Raw genomic sequence first — 18218 nt, forward strand, 5'->3', positions numbered from 1 at the left:
TTAACATTTAAAAAAAAAAAAAAAAAACATTAAATCAATGTATACTGTTGAATGGCCTCTTGACTCCAGGTGTATTCGTTTTCGTAGTCATTCATTATATCTATATGGAGCGCGAGCGTATCCGTTACCAAAGCAAAGCAGGTGAGCTAAATCAGTCAGTAATTAACGCTCGCTACATAAACAGCTGCTCATTAGCCAGACAACCGGGATAACTATTCCTAAAGTACTTGATACAGCGGGTTGACGGCCTTAATAGTCTCAACTGTAATAATTGACACCATCTAAAGAATGACTAATGACATATCTAAAAAGAAGGGGAAGAGTTCAGGTGAGAAAAAGGGCAAGAGAAAAGCCAAAAGAAGAGAGACTTACGCGATGTACATCTATAAAGTTTTGAAACAGGTGGGTAAAAAAAAAAAGGAGCACCTTGCTTTTTTCTATGTTTTCGGCTTTCTTAATTACATTTAACTGCCTTCAACAGGTTCATCCGGACACGGGGATTTCCAGCCGCGCCATGAGCATCATGAACTCCTTCGTCAATGACCTGTTTGAGAGGATCGCCACAGAGGCGTCCCGGCTGGCTCAGTACAATAAACGCTCCACCATCACCAGCAGAGAGGTGCAAACCGCAGTGAGGCTGCTGCTGCCCGGGGAGCTGGCCAAGCACGCCGTGTCTGAGGGAACCAAGGCTGTCACCAAGTACACCAGCTCCAAATGAGGACTTCCACACCCTGGTCGTCGTTGTTGTGACGAGGGGCTCCGAGGTTTTTGTGACCCGGTTTGTTTCCAATAAACTGAAGCAACAAAAAGGAGTTTTTTTTTTTTTTATTATTTTTTTTTTTTTAATCCTCTCTTTTTACACGGTACAGTAGTAACGCGTATTGACACTAGATGGCGCAATTGTACATATTGACTCTGTCTTTGACTTAATAGACCTCATTCTCTACATTACAGCTATAAATGTTCCCATTACAAACTATTACTTGGTGAAATCAACTGTGCAATGTTACAATAACCCACATGAATCCGTATGATCGTGCATCTATTTATATTAACACCTCTGTATCTGCTCGGTGCTCTTCATAGATAATATCCAGTGATTGTGCTTTTTGTCTGAAAATAACAGCGTTTTTTCATTTTATTACAAAGGTAATACATACATATACTTTGCCAACCCCCAACATATTTGTCACATTCTGATAAACCTCATTTCAACTAATGGTTTTGTAATAACTGTCAGCATATCAGTGTGTGTGTGCGCGCGTGCGGGCGCCTTTGAGAGGGTGACGACGGCGTAACTGGAGCTGTACCAAAGTGTAGCTACTGTCAGTCAGATAACTTGGTGTGACAAAAAACAAAAGGCATTTGCACGTTGTAATACTTGTTTCTGAAGTTGCAACGGTCCAAACAAAGATGGCAACCGGAAGTGACCGTTTTTTGCTTGTTTGCTATGCCGCAAGTAAAATGTCAACAATATAGGGTAGATGATTTTTTTTCTTTAAGGAAAAATGCATTAAATGATGATACAAATACATTTCTGGGATGTGTTCTTCAAGCTGAGAAAGGAAGGTATCTATCAATCTATACATGTTTATGTGCTACCGTTAGCTCAATAATAAAATGAGGATCTATAAATGTCTTCAAAACAGGTGAAGTGTTAAACTTATTGTTTGGTTTTCAGAAGAAAAATAATTGCATAGCTCTGACTCCATTGTAATCATCATCCATCTCCCGTGTCATGACAATGAAATACGAGAGGTCATTCGTATTTCAATAAGCAATGGTCTGTTTTAAAAGATGTCTCTTTCTTCTTTTTTTTTTAAACTTGGCAAGATCAATTATTCAGTTAACTTTAAAAATGTACATATTTATGAACTAATGCAACATTGTATCCTTGTTATGCATTCTAATCAGTGTTTGAAAAGACGGCACTCAACTGAATAGTACTTGATTACAGGATAATAGCACTTGCGTTTGCACTAGTCCAATCTGCATAAAATGGAGGGAACTGATAAAGGTCTTTCTAATTAGGATGGTGTTTAAATCAGCCTTTACATGCACCTAATAGGCCACCCGTGTCAACATCCTACAAAGCCAGGCTCACTGTGATAATGCACTTGGATGTGACTCCCGCCGCTGACTGTTATTCTTCAGATACCCATTTTAGATGTTTCCCAGTATTCTTGGTAATGATGTACAAAACCTTCAGATGTTATTATGAGGGTGATACGGCCTTTGATGGCTCTAACTTTGTTCATGATTATCATGCCCATTTAGGTTTTGCATCTTGCACCCTTCCCCGTATCCTCTCTCGTGCACAATGCCTGGTGGTAGTCATCGCTGACTCCTTTAGGCAGACTGCTATGAACACATTATGGATGGACACATTAGTGACTGATGCAGAGCCCGGGCTGGCTTGCCTTGTTTTCGTGTGCGAGTGCATCATTAGAAAATGTTCCACTTGGCAGGGAAGCGCGTATTAACTGCAGCCGCAATGAAATGAGGTTGTGATAGATGGTTAAAGTTATACAGGACTATTAGGTTGAAATATGAACCTCTCAATTGTCATGATGAAACAAAGGGCTATTTGCGTGGTGATCAGTGCATTGAGAGACAATTGGAATCTGTAAAGACCAATTCAATACATTAAAAGGTGGAGGGCTCAGAGCCGAAAAGAGTACAGAAAAAGTAATCACGCTTCCACGGAATAGTTTGGAGCTACTGTTCAATTCAAGGCTCGATAAATTCATTTAGGTTTCTCCACCAACATCCTGAGCATCAGATGAGACCTGGGGGAGATTTGCAAACAGGGAATATTGTTAAAGCCCCGTTGTGGACTCTGATGAGCCATATATATGGAAGGAAATCAGTGATTGGCTATCAAAGGTGCTTTAATGGCATTGAGAGTGAGTGTGTGTGTGTGTGTGTCTATCTTAATGTGTCTGTGTGGACTGCCAAAGTCAACACGATATTAGAAAAATTAGAACAAGCCAAAGTGTAAATCAGAATCAGCAGACAAAGGCGTAAATGCAGCAACTAGCTTTCCTTCGGATAATGTCGTCAGCCAATTACGCGTGCTCATCATCTCCCATCACGTTTCCATAGTGACCTCGTATTCGACCAGAATTCAAACCCAAGACTCTATTTCTCTCTCCAACTCCCCTCGGTGTGAATACAATGTGTAAATTACATATTAATTGCTCTCTTGCCGGCACAGGCGCGCCCATGTGCCAGACAGGACCGTGCCTCCTCTGACAGGAATAACAATAGGTAACACATAAATCATTAACAAAAGAAACACCTGATGGGTAATTGATTGCTCTGATGTCATGGTGGCACTCTCTAAACTTAGAATTCTTTGGGTGCACACTGTTTCAGATCCAATTGCAAAGCCATTAGCATTTAATATTACTGTAATTACTGTGTACATTTCATTATGTTCTCAGTATATTAAATGACTGCTCAGTGTGGAGGGAGGGCTATAGTTTAATCTCTTTCTGTAGTACTGTGTGCCACAGTACTCAAAACAGCATTAAGAGGCACATAATCAGAGGGAACTAATTGCCTATGATTGCATAAATGAAGTGCCTCACTCTCATCAGGCCTGTTGCTGATGTCCAGCCCCTCGCCGCCTTGAGAGAGGAAGGTTGACCACGATGTAGAAAACCTCGGAGAGGCAGCTTCTGGTGGGTAATGTGAGGAAACCAAAGATTTAATATGTCCACGGGGGGCTGTGGGGCCAGGGGGTGTTACTACTGCTGATGTTTTTGTTTTTTTTTGTCATCAGGGTTGCCTCCGCTTCACAAAGGAAGAAGAAGCAGAAGAAGAAAAAAAGGAAAAGAAACATGAATGCCTACCATTTGAGAAATGAATTTATCGAAGTCGCTGTCTTTTTCCCCATTAGTAAGTGTTTAGTTCAGCGTTTTAAATAATTGCGTTACCAGGAATGATATTTAAAATACATTTGGGAGTCAATGAGGCGGGAAAGTGCCTACATGTTTTGTTGATGACACCCGGGCCATTTGGAAGACATCAAAGTAGAGAGGAGGTAGCCCAGATGCATATTATAAACTCATTATGTGTATCATTTAAAAGGATGTACTCCAGCCGCAAAAACAATATTCCTAGTCTCTCTCTGGTAATGTGTGTTTTCAAAGTTGAAACTCTTACTCGCCTTCAGTTTAATGTGGCATCTATTACCAAACTGTAACATAAAATAAATGACCTTGATTTCCATACCAGAACAGTCGTTAAGGTATAGATGAGATGCAGCGATGCTTCCGCGTTTTCAAATGGGAAAGGAGGCAACACCTCTCCACAAATATCACGTATTTCTTCACCTGTGGTGCCGACCTTGTTTTCCACAGAGCTTACATGCATTTTTGATGGACTCCAACACAGAGGTGGATAAACAGACATTAAAATATGAGCAATTTTGTACATTGTGTGTCCAATGCAGCACATTATAATAGAGAAGTTAATCACTCTCAGAAAATTCATCACTTGGTGTTTAGAGAGTTAAAGGATGGGAGCAGTTTTGCTGCTGGATAGAAATGTTTCCAGCGTTAGGAAAATGATGGTCCATCAGTCAAAAGAGATGTTTGTCAGATGCCAAGCGAGTAGGCTTTAGAGGCTTAATTATGTGCCGTCCCTCCGCCATCACTACGCTACACGTGGGGCAGAGTGACACAGCGGTTGCCAGTCATTCAGCCTAATGTTCTAATGCAGGGAGCCATGTGGATACATAAAATCCATTAAGGCTCTTGAAATAAAATAAAAAAAACTACTGAGCAGAAAAATACATTTTGCCAACACTCACAGGGGCTTTACAATAAGGGCTTTGTCGTTTGCTCTTCCTCTCAGAAAAATGCCAGGGCGACAATTTAACCTTAAAAGTTGCCCAGATGTCCAAAATCCACCTATTACTTTTTCGAGTTGAGTTTAATAAAGCCTTGCTGGGAATGGAAACAATTTATAATACAATGTCTTGACCCTTTAAACTATTCTTGCTCTGAACATTCAGAGTACAAGAGGTGGAAATATATCTGCAATAAGCGGTATGTGATGAACTTTAAAATGTAATGCTACCTATATATATATATATATATATATATATATATATATATATATATATATATATATATATATATATATTCAATTCATTTCAGTTTATTTTGTATAGCCCAAAATCACAAATTTGCCTCAGAGGGCTTGGACCACGATATATATGTACTGTATATATATATATATATATATATATATATATATATATATATATATATATATATATACTTATTTTTTTTAAATATACTTTATTAGAGAATGTGCACAATATGACAACAGGAATCAGTGAACAAGTATTATTTATTTTGTGTGTGTTGATCTGTTTTCAATAGTAATGCATAAAGTGACAGGAATATATATTTTTTAAGGAAGCAAGCTTCCCATTTGTGGCTGATTCAGGTTCTGCCTAATAAGATACTATGTCATTGCATAAATATATGTTCTATTGCCCCCTAAAAACAGCATGTATTGTAGTTACAGAACAACTCATTTGTACTTGCAACCTGACAGAGACACTTCTTGGCTGTAACTTTGCTGCAGGCGAATAGGAGAGGCTCGAGCGGCTGCATGTGAGACATAAAAATAGCATTACTTGTCACACTCCAGGGAGGGTCTCATACCGAATATCAAAACAACTCTGTGAACCAAACCTGTGAACAGCCGGCGGCCACATAGTGGACATCAGCCAGGGAGAAAGAAACAACAACAGCAGCAGAGAGACGGGTCTTTTTAAGACGGCCTCCCTCATTTATTCACACACATCTCACACAACCACTTCTTTTCCCTGTAAGAGAACACACTCAGCATGTCGCTGGGTAGCTTTGTCTTCACGTCCACAGCCTTGCGCTCTCTGGAACTCGATGAAGACATGCTGGAGAGACAAAAGTACAAGAAGCAGCTGACCAGCCATCACTTCAATCGCTACATGCTGAAGAAGGAGATCAGGGACAGGGCGCCGCTGAGGTCCAGCACTTTGCCGCCGGCCGTCTGCCAAGATGCGGTCGTCCAGAACGCTCTGTACACAGGAGACCTGCAGGCCGTGCAGCACCTCTTTCCTCGAGGATCCACGGCAAACCTCATCATCGAGCCACAGGGAGGGGACATGCGCTGGGTCCCCGCGGGGGACGGTGAGAGACAACATTTGTCATTCATTAGATATTCTTTCAGGAATGTGTATGATTTGGCACAGCTGTGTGAGTTTATTTAATTTCCTGGAGATTTGCATCCAAAATTCACAAAAGTGTATATAGATATTGGTTGTTGTGGGAAAAAAAGAAGTAAATCACTGCTTTAAAGCACAAAATGCAACTGCAAGCCGTATGTCACTGGTGCAACTCCCCTTGAGCCAGTATTTAATTTTAAAGGGACAGTGATGTGATATTTGTAGAAAAGAACACGAGGCAATATTTATAGAAACCACCATGTGTCACCACATAAACAAACTCCAGAGCTGGCTTCAGTTGGGGCCTGTCACTAAAGAATGGAGACAGACTATTGATTTTGTTGAGTCCCTGCAAATTAATGATCAAAACTCCAAGTTAAAATGTTGTATGAACACATACCACGAATAACGGAAGTGTACCGGGTGTTACTCATAACCATTTTTTTAAAACAACGTGCTTCTCCTAAACTTCATGAGTGCACGAGAATTGTCCAGTGACCTGAGTGAATGAGCTGAATCAGTAACACAGCAGTCACTGCTGGCCAGCCTCACCGGGTCAAGCTGAATATCACATAACAGCAGCCTGAAATAGCCCCATCTGCACAAACAACCATCATACGCGCTTATTTCCTCCAGGATAAACCAGCCTTAAACCTTAAAAACAAATCCATGGCTTACGTAGCACCAGCGGTAAAGTGGCACAAGCCAAAGAAGTACCGCAACGACGTGATCGCCACAGCCAAGGCCTCGGGTTCAGTCCTGCAGTTCTGGAACTCTCTGATTGTGGGCGATGATCTGACGCTTCTCAGCATCGTGGACGAAGACGACGAGAACGAGTACCTCATCGATGCCATTTATGACACCAGCAACATCGAGGAATGGAAGAACTTCAGATTTAACTACAGAGGCCTGAGTGGGTTTATCAGAGCTGTGATTGTGAAATCAAACTGGCTGCAGTTATGCAAAAAGAAAAATGTATGACCTTTTTTATTGCGTGTTGTAAAGTGCTGCAGGGATGACGTATTTTTCTTCAGTTTGCATGGCACTGGTTCCTTGGACAAAAAGCAAGTGGAATATTTCCATTGGATTTTAGATTATTGCAGAAAATAAGCTCTGGGACAAACACAAAATACTGATACTTACACATTTTGTTCAGCAAGATCAACACTTGAAGCGTGAATACAATCGCCAGAAGTAAAAAGCTAACGTTAGGCTATAAACAATTGTTTGAGCGCGAATACGCACAATGATGCTGTGAAGGCAAGACCAGTCGGCAAGATGGCGTTTTGTTGTCTCCTCGAGCCACTTGTTAGCAACCGACATTTTTTAAGAGACGATAAAGCTTCAACATTCACGAGTGGCACATTTACTGACGTATTTTATGTCGTAGAACAAAAACGTTAAAATATCTTAAACTTATGTTAACCGCAGGCTTGATTTCAGGCATCTAACCCATTGAAAAAGAAACTATAAATTTGAGTCAAGGGAATAGGAAGTGCAAAATTGCTGACTCACTCCTTTTATTGAGTGTCGGGAAGAGTCATGTAACCATCAATTCTTTGAAAATGTTATGATGTATATTCTGATTGACAGCAAAACAACTCTTGGATAACGTGCTTATTTACAGTGCTCCTCGTGCTTAAGCTCAAAGTTGACTTTGTATTTGCCTCTCTGCTGCTGGCAGGACTTTGGTCCTTGAGTTATGAGCAGGAGCTGACCACGCCACTTCACATCACGGCTAGCCGAGGCTTCACCGACTGCCTGAGGCTCCTGCTGCAGCGGGGGGCCGATGTGGACCAGGCCCCCGGCGGCACCACGGCCCTGCATGAGTCCTGTGAAAACTGCCAGCCAGAGTGTACTAAACTGCTGCTGATCCATGGCGCCAACGCCAACGCTGTCACTGAGGAGGGCCTCATGCCGTTGCACTTTTGCACAAGCCCCGAATCCCTTGAGTGAGTAAAGTCGAACAAATGTTGAAAGTGTAACAAACGCAAGAGGAGAGTCAACAGGTCCGCGAAATCACACTTTAGTAATGAAATCTGCTCGCTGCTTGTTTTTCTAACATTAGCCGTCACAAGCTACTGGTCCTACCAGACTCAAGCAGGGTGCAGTTATCTGATGTTTATGTGGGAATACAACTTGAGAATTCTGTCTGCAGATGTGCCAAGAATCTCCTGCAGTACGGAGCAGCGATCAACGGCCGCACTCTGGACGAGAACGACACTCCCTTACACGTGGCGGCCAGCAACGGCCTCCCAGAGCACGCCGATCTCTACCTGCGCTACGGAGCGGCCGTGGACAAGCAGAACAACGAGGGCTTCACTCCCCTGATCGCTGCTTGTGCACAGCCCCAGGAGGTGCAGGAGCTCGAGCGCTACTTCAAGGTGTGCCAGATGCTGCTGGGGGCGGGGGCCAACGTGCACACGGTGGACCAAGACAAACACACCCCTCTGCACATGGCCTGTAAGAATGCAAATCCAGATCTTGTGGATCTGCTGCTGGCCAACGGAGCCTGCGTTAACGACATGGGGTACGGCGGCGAGGCGCCCATGCACAACATCTTGAAGATGGCCTGCTACAAGGTTTCCCATCAGCCCGAGAGGATCGTCCGAGCTCTGCTCAACCACGGTTCCATCCGGGTGTGGCCTGGAGCTCTGCCCACGGTGGGACATCAAAAGCAACATGTTATTTAAAATGATTAAAGTGTGCACATGCATTCCATATCAAGCCAAAGCATTCCACACTGGTTTGAACTAGTTCATTGTATTTACAGCATGCACCAATTATTCATCAAGGTGTTTCATTTTGCATAATTAGCACGTTCTTGCACATGTGGCACCTTGAGAAGGAGTCTGGAAACGCTAAATTGTTCCTTGCAATATTCCAGACTTCACAACTTCACATTCAAATCATTCCCATTGCATGACACAACATGAAGTGTTGCACTCTGCGGGAAACAGACTACAACCATCAGTGAACCCACGTGCACTAGACAAAATGCCTGGTTCCTAATTAGGCAAGTGTTAATAGGAGATTAATTAGCACTAATTGCATAATTTCCAGTTAAACCCCTGGAGGGAAGACCAATCTGTTCATTTCACAAGTGTTTAATTACTTTATTTCTCCAGTTCTATGGAGTCACAAGCTCGCTCATGAACTTAAATGATGATTATATGAATCGGTGCCCTATATGTTGTGGTGGTTTCTTTGCAGGTTTTGAAGCACTGCTGTGGATCTCCACGCACCATCGAGGTCCTGCTGAACGCCTACAGTCGCCTCAAAGTCACAGACGCCTGGGTTGAGTCTGTGTCATCTGAGGCGTTGAAGGCAAGCTTGTTAAATAGTTTATTCATAAAGTTAGACCCGTGAATTTTCTTTTAAGATAAAAACATTTAAATAGAGTCGTCTGTCTCTCTTTCCATTTCTTTATTGTATTTAAATTGATATCAACTGATCTCGTCTGTGATTTTGTCTCAACAGGGGCACAAAGACTTCTATGAGTCCGTCTTCTCGTTGGCACAGGCTCCTCGCACCCTGCAGCACTTGGCACGCTTCAGGATCAGGACCTTCCTGGAGGGCCGGGTGCACAAGGTGGTCCCTAAACTGGATCTGCCCACCTTCATCAAGAACTACCTGCTGCTGGAGTACAGAGGCTATGTCCACTGAACGAGTGAGTGTGAGTCCTGATGAAGGCCGAGTGCTGCCACGTGAGGAAGAAGCTGATGAGTCAGGATTAAATCAAGATTTAAATAGTGCCACCAAGTGTACATCAGTACACTTCATATGTTTCAATGCTTGTTGTGCCACACGTTAAGAAGCAGCTGCTGGTTCTCTTGTCACTTTTATTCCAGTGAGTGACACACTGGATTCTTCACCACAAGAGGGAGCTATTGACTAAAGTTGATCAAAAACATGGCAGGTATACCATTTGTTTTATATTTTAATATATTTTAAGACCACTTTTCTTTTCTTTTTTACTTCTGCACATGGTAGTGAAAAGGCTCAGACACTTGTGTTTTTATACATGATATACTTATTGCGGTAGTTTGATGTTAATGGACAAAGTGACGATTTAAGGCCTTAAAATATTTGCATAAATAATTATTCCCACCGGTATTATTGTAATTAGGCGTTTTCTATCAAAAATATGCTTTATGTAAAATAAAATATTCCACCATGGCCATGTAATCTATTGTTGTTTTATTATTGCCTTCCTGTTTTCTCCCTTTCTTCTCTCGTGCTTGTGTGCTGCTTATATAGTCGTTGTTTTTCTCTACTCTCGGTTTTTATATTAATTAAATAAAATGAATGTATTTTTAAACCAGATCGAGCCGTTGTTATCAAACTACACTGTAAATATAAAGAGACACGTTGGAAGTTCAACTTTAAAAACAAGATGAAACTAAATCGTGTGGAATAACGATTGTGATTTGGGCTTTTATCTAGAGGTTACGATAAAGTTATTAACATGGTCTTATGATTCAGAAATAATAAAAAAATACATGATTCAAAGGAAGTTTCCCATGTCTGTCAGTCTCTCATATCAGACAGGAAGAAAACGTTATATTGAAGGAATCATTATGGTCACATGTTAATTATCTGCTGTCTTAATTTAATTAATTGTATAATGATAAAACAGCATTAATAAGATTTTCAGCACTATCTTTTTAATAAACAGGTGATTTCCTGCTGGGCCTATTTAAGACATATTGTAGACCAGAAATAGATTTATATGATAAATATTCTATATGAATGTAAATTGTATTTGGTCATTAAAAAAACGTGACGCCAAAAAAAACACATGGTTGATACAAAGTGTAAAGAGGAGCTGAGTAACATTAGAGGTCCTCTAAAAAGGGGAGCTGAGCAAACGGTTTCAATAGATCAGAGAGAGGTGCTGCTGGAGTCACTTGCAATTATAAGAATTATCCTGGCCGGGCCCTCCACTGCTAATCAGAGTCTGTGATATGTTTATGTCCTCGTGCAATCAGGCGACCAGTTGGAGAGCCCGGGCACCAGGACTCAATAGGGCTAATCATCATCAGCTCCCATTGCCATTTAAAAAGGTGAAATGATCTGCGATTAAACCACTGCTTAAAGAAAATATAAGAGGTTTTTTTTTGTCTCTTTGTATCAGGAATACATTACAACTGTGTGCATTATTTCATTTAAATATATTTATTAAAATAAAAAAAAAAACGTTATAAAGGATGATTTACGTGACAGCTGATCGGTAAGAGACGTTAAAAGTTTATCATTCACAGCTCTTTAAATAAATCCCCCCCGAGTTCAAACAACGTAGGAATCACTCCAATTTGACTTTGGCGCACAATGTGTCCGCGTGCACACCGCAGTTGACCTCGCATAAACGCCTTTTATCCGAATCTAATTTCGCGCAAAGTATCTCTCTCCAGGGAACAATTGTTGCGGCACTTCTCTCTCTTCTCTCTTGAAGCCCAACGCATTGTTTTTAGCTGCGGAGAGAGAAACATCTGCCTTCTCCTCCCCTCCCGACTCCGATGGCCCATCGGCCCCCAATATCCCTCAACAAAAGCCACCGTTGTTTTACGCTGTCCCTTGAATCCAGAGTAATTACTTATCATCAATCAAAATTAATAATAGCTGATTGGGTTGGTGTGGTCAACGATTATAGAAGGGGAAGGGCTGGAGCAGTCTCTCTCACACCGTTTTGCAGTCAATGGTGGAACCTGGCAAAAGGGGAGGAGGGCGATTTGGTCTCACTGGGAAACTACCGCCTCTCAAGACGGCCAAGAAGTCAGAGGCTGAATAAGGAAATGAAGCGTAATTTGAGGAAGATGGATGAGCCCCCAGGGAAACACCCCCTTTTCATTCCCCTTGTATTGCAGATGATAACCAATGCGCGCGCTCTCTCTCTCTCTCTCTCTCTCTCTCTCTCTCTCTCTCTCTCTCTCTCTCTCTCTCTCTCTCTCTCTCTCTCTCTCTCTCTCTCTCTCTCGTATACGCGTCACATAGGCACACATTGGAGAGGGGCTGGGGGGAGGAGCTGCAGAGAGGGGTGGATGGATAGATAGAGAGAGAGAGAGAGAGAGAGAGAGAGAGTGAGAGAGAGAGAGAGAGAGAGCGTGTGTTTATGTCTGAGTGTGTGACAAATAAGAGGGGGAAAGGTAGCAGTGGGGCTCACAACAAAAGCGCCCTACAGCCTTGACGCATATAGAGCGCAGAGATCCCGAGAAGCAGTCAGTCCACTCCCGGGGATGACAGGACGGCACAGGATCTACTTTCAATCCACTCCGTCTTTGCACTGAAACTTTTTGCGCGTCGCCGAGGGGAGAAAACAAAAAAAGGACACCTGCCTTCCAAGTTTCCACCAAATAAAACAAAAAAGTGTTTTTCCCTGCAAAAATGCAGAGACCAATCGGCCACGGGACGGCGTTTTCAATCGATTCCCTGATCGGGACCCCGCAGCCCAGACCGGGACACCTGCTCTACACGGGCTACCCGATGTTCATGCCGTACAGACCTTTGGTGATGTCACAAGCTTTGGCACACTCGCCTTTATCGTCTGGTTTACCTCCACTCGCGCCTTTGGCTTCTTTTGCGGGACGGCTCACCAACACGTTCTGTGCCAGTTTGGGACAGGGGGTGCCATCCATGGTGGCGCTCACCGCGACGATGCCAAGCTTCTCGGATCCTCCGGACAGCTTCTACCCACCGCAGGAACTCCCAGGTCCCCGTTTGAGCGCCGCGGACCCCGGAGCGAGGAGGCAGGAGAGTCCGCAATCTGACGAGCTGCACAGCCGGGACAAGGGCTCCGAGCGGCTGAACTTCTCGGAAACTTTTCAAACAATATCAGGTAAGCTCGGCCTCTACTTCATTTCTTTACTTATTTATGGTATTTCATCAGATACAAACCCTCACAGCTGTTGCGTAAAATATAGTGACCGTTGTGCGTAAAAGGCGTTCAAAGCAGAGGTTGTTGGAGAAAGTGTTTGGTCCAATTAAAATAAAAAGTCAAACCCATCTTGCATCAGTTTTTGCCATCGTGGCAGAGTAACAGAATTATTTATGATACATGTATTATAGCACACATTCATGGGGATGCAACCTGGTGACCGGATGAAAACATTTGGATTTTTGTATTGACCTGAATTCTGAATTGCTCGTCATACTATTAGAACAAATTGGAGGGCATGCTTTATAACGTTTTAAGGAAACTTCAGTATAGAGTGATTTTGCAGGGAGATGAAGTTGCCAGAAACAGTTGCAGTGACAACTTGCAGAACAAGGGCAGCTGTAAAAAGGCCCAAAAGGAGTCGAATTTATGTTGCTGCTTGTAAATCAACATTTAGAGTGTTTTCAGCTCACTAGTTATCTCTCCCAGCTCACTAAAAAACACACCATGATTGATGTATAACGTTTTGGAGACATTGCGTAATGGTCGCCCCTTTTTATTGGGCTCGCAGACTCAAAAGACTCAACGTGGATGTTGTCTGTTCTTCTTTCCTTTCCTAGGTGAGACCAAACTGTACAGCTCGGACGACGAGAAGCTGGACCTCAAATCCGCAGACACCGCGTGCAGCGACCGGGAGGACAGCTCCGCGGACAGCGAGAACGAAAGCTTCTCGGACGGCAACAACTGCGGCTCGCTGTCCCAGAAGAGCAAACTAAAAACCGGCTCGCAGGAGGCGCTGCCGACCGGCGGCTCGGCGGGGAAGAGCCGCAGGAGACGGACAGCTTTCACCAGCGAGCAGCTGCTCGAACTTGAAAAGGAGTTTCACTGTAAAAAGTACCTTTCTCTGACTGAGCGCTCCCAGATCGCGCACGCGCTTAAACTGAGCGAGGTGCAGGTGAAGATCTGGTTTCAGAACCGCAGGGCAAAGTGGAAACGGATCAAAGCCGGCAACGTCAACAACCGGTCGGGGGAGCCGGTGAGGAACCCCAAAATCGTGGTCCCCATCCCCGTGCACGTCAACAGGTTTGCTGTGAGGAGTCAGCACCAACAGATAGAGCAAGGGACCAGGCCATGAACTCATGATGAAAGTCAAAAATATGAATAATGATTAAAAAAACAAACTTACATTGACTATCTTCCACTGATTCGTTGAACGCATGACGCACAAACATGGAGGATTCGATTTTTTTTTTTTTTTGTCTGAGAGGTGAGACGGTTTGCTCGCAGACAGATCATTTATTTGGCGATACGCTGTCATTTTTTATTTATTGCTGTGAATATGTAAATATAAATGGGTAAAAATTGGTACAGATGGGCACTATGAGAGGAGGCTGTAAAGATTTTTTTAAGTATTTATATGTTGGGCCAAAATGTTCTGTTGATTATGTGCATGTCCTCATTTGGTGAAGCTGAATTTTTAGTTTTTGTGTTGCGTACAATTTGTTGACCACGTTTGCATGTAGGACGTTTTACATTTTGTTTGGCAACTGAAGGAACCACCTTGGACAGATATTTGTGGCGGGGGAGGGAGAAAAGATGTGAAGGAAATAATGACCAAACAAGGGACATCTGTAAAGTATATTGACCTAATAAATCGCTTTATACGAAAGTTGGAATCCAAGTTGAATTATTATTGTTTAGATGGCGGAGATAATATGTTTTTATGGTCGCGTAAAAATGTATAGGAGTTATTGTGTCCAGCGAAAATTAAAAAGAAAATGTGGCGACTCTGTACAAACTGCGATCATGGCGGCAATTTTGATATTATTGACCCACATTTTAAATAAAAGAAAATCCGAAAGAAATTATTCTAAATGATATCATGAGAATATTTTCATGTCATTTCAACATTTATGAAAGTTTTCACTGGAAACCTGAAGCGTTGCAACTGAAAGGTTCACAAACACTTGACTGTGTTATGTGATGCAGTATCGCAGCTTCGTTTACCCTCGTGGTGGTTTTAATCACTTGATTTTATAAATATGTTCTTCCTAAAACATCAGTACCTGAAAAAATAATATATATATATATGTTTATTTAAAAAAAAAAAAATACAGCAACATCAATTGATTTCTTTTCAGGAGGCCATGTTGTCTCAAGTGGACTGATGGGTCCTCATTACTGAGAACATTCAACTCACTATAATGAACTTATCTACCAGTCACAGAGACAACCAAACCGACAGCAGCCATGACTAATCTGTGAGCTACACATTTTACTTTGGTAAAATAATAATCAACGTGATCTATTAAGACTCGTTTAGGGGTTTAAAATGCATTTTTAACAACTCATTAAAGTTGATAATGTTGTTTCTGTGGAAAACAACAACATTATAATACTTTCTTTAATAATGTGTAATTTTCTTTAAATAACTCATTTCTAGAGAGATTCAGTTTGATATTTACTTTAAATACTGACACCTGTAGAAAATTCTTACAAAAATAAGTTTATTAGAATGAAATTTAATTGCCCTAGAATATTTCATGAAATTTGATAAGAAATAAAAAAAGATCAATATTGCAGATAAAGCAAACCAATATTTAAAGGTCGGTTTTCATATAAAGATAGACTCCTATAGCTAATAAATAAAATTACACTACATGACTATTTCCACTTACAGACCTCATCTGCAAAGATGGTGACATAGGCCACTATGGAAACTTGCATGGCAATGTAAAAATCATACAGCTGCAATAATCCAATAATCTGGAACTAAAATAATGTTTAGCCACATAGCTATCCATTTACAGGAAAGGGGAAACAGGGCTCGACGTTTTATGCAAACATTCATATGCATGTTTCTCTGAACCGTTTCCAGAAACGTCTCATGTTGGAATAATTTCACTTCCGCTCAGATGAGAGACAGTGATTGGTTTTCCAAAATAGACTCTGGCCTCATGTTAAAGCTGCTGCAGCAGCACCTGTTGAAGTATGATGATAGGGCGAGATTCCTCAAATATTTTTTTTGTATTCTCATTTTATTAAATCAACCAGCACTCTTATTAACCAACATTTATCCAGAATACGGAAGGTTTGTGAGAAAACACGTTATCTGTCATTTTATTTCCACACACACACACACACACACACACACACACACACACACACACACACACACACACACACACACACACACACACACACACACACACACACACACACGATTGTTATCTCAATTTGACCTCAGCACACAAATAGACACTTCGTGACCAGGGCACCCATAAAGTTTATTCCAGCAACCACCTCATATGTCAAGACTGTGACACTTGGATGGGGATTCATTGAGGGATCGGTTATGTGAAGGAGCGGTGGAAGTTTTTATTATAGTGCAAGAGCTGACTAATGCAGACAGTCAATTCCACGACGTTGTGCCAGAGTGCAGCGGCTATTTCGGCTCCCGTGAGCTGCGCCGTGGAGGTGACGACGAGGAGCTGTGATACAGCTCAGAGGCCACAAGGTCATGGTGGTTGTTGTCATCAAGATCCTGTGAGTGGGACTATTTTATTATTCCAAAGGGAGAAGAATGGTTAACACACAGGATTTTCTAATTCAAATCAAAAAAACAAAATAATTTTGCTTTATTCGGCTAACAGATTTTGTGCGTGTTGTGAATTTGTTAGATCCTTTATGAGTTTTAATAATCCCTCTTCCATTACAGCTATAGTCTGTAAGTGAACACCTCCGTCTCAAGACAGTATCTGTATCCTTTTACCATTCAGCTCCTTGAATCACAAATTGAAATATCAGAAGTTCTCTCCAGCGAAGACGTTAAACCATTTCCACCTGGAGACAGAGAGGGAGAGAGAGAGACGGGAAAGCGAGGGAGCTCATTACTTGCTGCTGGTGTGAGTGCAGGCTGCTCAGCGTCGACTGCAGGGCTGACTTCTTGGGAGGGTCCGGACGGTCGTGGCTACAGTGATGTATGGGCAGATGCATCAAATCGCACAAGATAAACAAGCGATGAGTTTCATCAGGGCCATCATAGCTTTAATTTGGCTGCCTAATGAGTCAGATCTAGTGGCGGAGATAAGAGTTGTCAGAGGCCCAGCTCTAATGAATTTCTTGCCACTTGTAATCAAGGTTGCCTGTCTGAGGGGGGATGATTAATGGAACCCTGGAGGATTCCCTCGGCCCTCAGCCTTCATTACAGCTAATGCATTCTCAGGCAAATTAACAGAGAAATGCAGGCAAAAGCCAACGGGGAAGGGGAGAGAAAGAGAGAGGAGGGAAGGGTGGAGGAGAGAGTGATGGGAACGGAGCGTTTATGTAAGACAAAGGAGAGAGAGGAGAGGATGAGGAGGAAGACGGCACGGTGCGGATGAAACAGCAGGAGAAGAGGGGCAGAGCGGCACGGATGGGCTGAAATCCGCTGATTAGCGAGAGGTTCAAGGATATGGAAATGAAGACATGAGTTTTGGGTCAGTCAGAGAGGAGCAACATGGATGCACCGGTCAGACGTGATGGAGCTGAAATTGATAAATGGATGTTCAGGTCTGAGGGGGATTCAGGAGAGCAGAGATGCTCGGATGGAAGGAGCAGAGTGGATATAATTATTGGTTAAAGAGGTTGAAAGGGTGAAGGGAGGAGGAGAAAACAGGGAGCAACATGTCCAAATGAAGACAAGCTGACACAAACATGTTAGACAAACGGCACCTTAAAGCAACATTTATGTTACGACCGGGCTCATCACCGATTGCTCGCTAAACAGGCTGTTAAAGTGGCCCGTGGCCAAGTAGCCCTCTACATGTTATGGAAATATGGATTTAATGTTTGCAAATATGGTCTCGTCAGGTCTTTGTGTACCCATCCATCAGCCTCAGACCCACCTCTGCAATCTTGGAGGCAATTTGTCTGAGAAGAGGTGGGCGGCAGAGAGCCCTCCTCACTGTTTAGCTGGCCCTGATGAAATATCAAAACACACAGCAGTGCAGGCGAGCGCTCCGGTCTCACCACAACAAACACAAGTGGCCTGGGTCTGCCAAGGCGCGTGATAAATTACAGGACACGCACTTTTGATGACATTTCTCAAGGAAGGAATGAGATTCAGTTTAAGCGAGG

At 42.6% G+C, this 18218-nt stretch overlaps 3 protein-coding genes across 3 annotated transcripts; all 3 read left to right on the forward strand.

Moving 5' to 3' along the window:
* Positions 1-288: 288 nt before the first annotated feature.
* h2bk1 (H2B.K variant histone 1) lies at positions 289-718 on the forward strand (the record flags this gene model as incomplete). Its single annotated transcript, XM_079221821.1, has 2 exons — positions 289-402; positions 482-718. The coding sequence occupies 2 exons, from the start codon at positions 289-291 to the stop codon at positions 716-718; spliced, it is 351 nt and encodes a 116-aa protein (XP_079077947.1).
* Positions 719-5786: 5068 nt separating this feature from the next.
* Positions 5787-10405, forward strand: asb10 (ankyrin repeat and SOCS box containing 10). Its single transcript, XM_079228701.1, has 5 exons — positions 5787-6191; positions 7911-8178; positions 8385-8889; positions 9440-9553; positions 9707-10405. The coding sequence occupies exons 1-5, from the start codon at positions 5870-5872 to the stop codon at positions 9890-9892; spliced, it is 1395 nt and encodes a 464-aa protein (XP_079084827.1). The 5' UTR covers positions 5787-5869; the 3' UTR covers positions 9893-10405.
* A 2205-nt stretch (positions 10406-12610) lies between these two features.
* Positions 12611-14235, forward strand: gbx1 (gastrulation brain homeobox 1; the record flags this gene model as incomplete). The annotated part of the gene is made up of 2 exons (XM_079223462.1): positions 12611-13061; positions 13721-14235. 2 exons carry the CDS (start codon positions 12611-12613, stop codon positions 14233-14235), a joined length of 966 nt encoding a protein of 321 aa, XP_079079588.1.
* Between the last annotated feature and the right edge of the window lie 3983 nt (positions 14236-18218).

Source organism: Taurulus bubalis, assembly GCF_910589615.1.
Source record: "Taurulus bubalis genome assembly, chromosome: 1".
Taxonomy (NCBI): Eukaryota; Metazoa; Chordata; class Actinopteri; order Perciformes; family Cottidae; genus Taurulus; species Taurulus bubalis.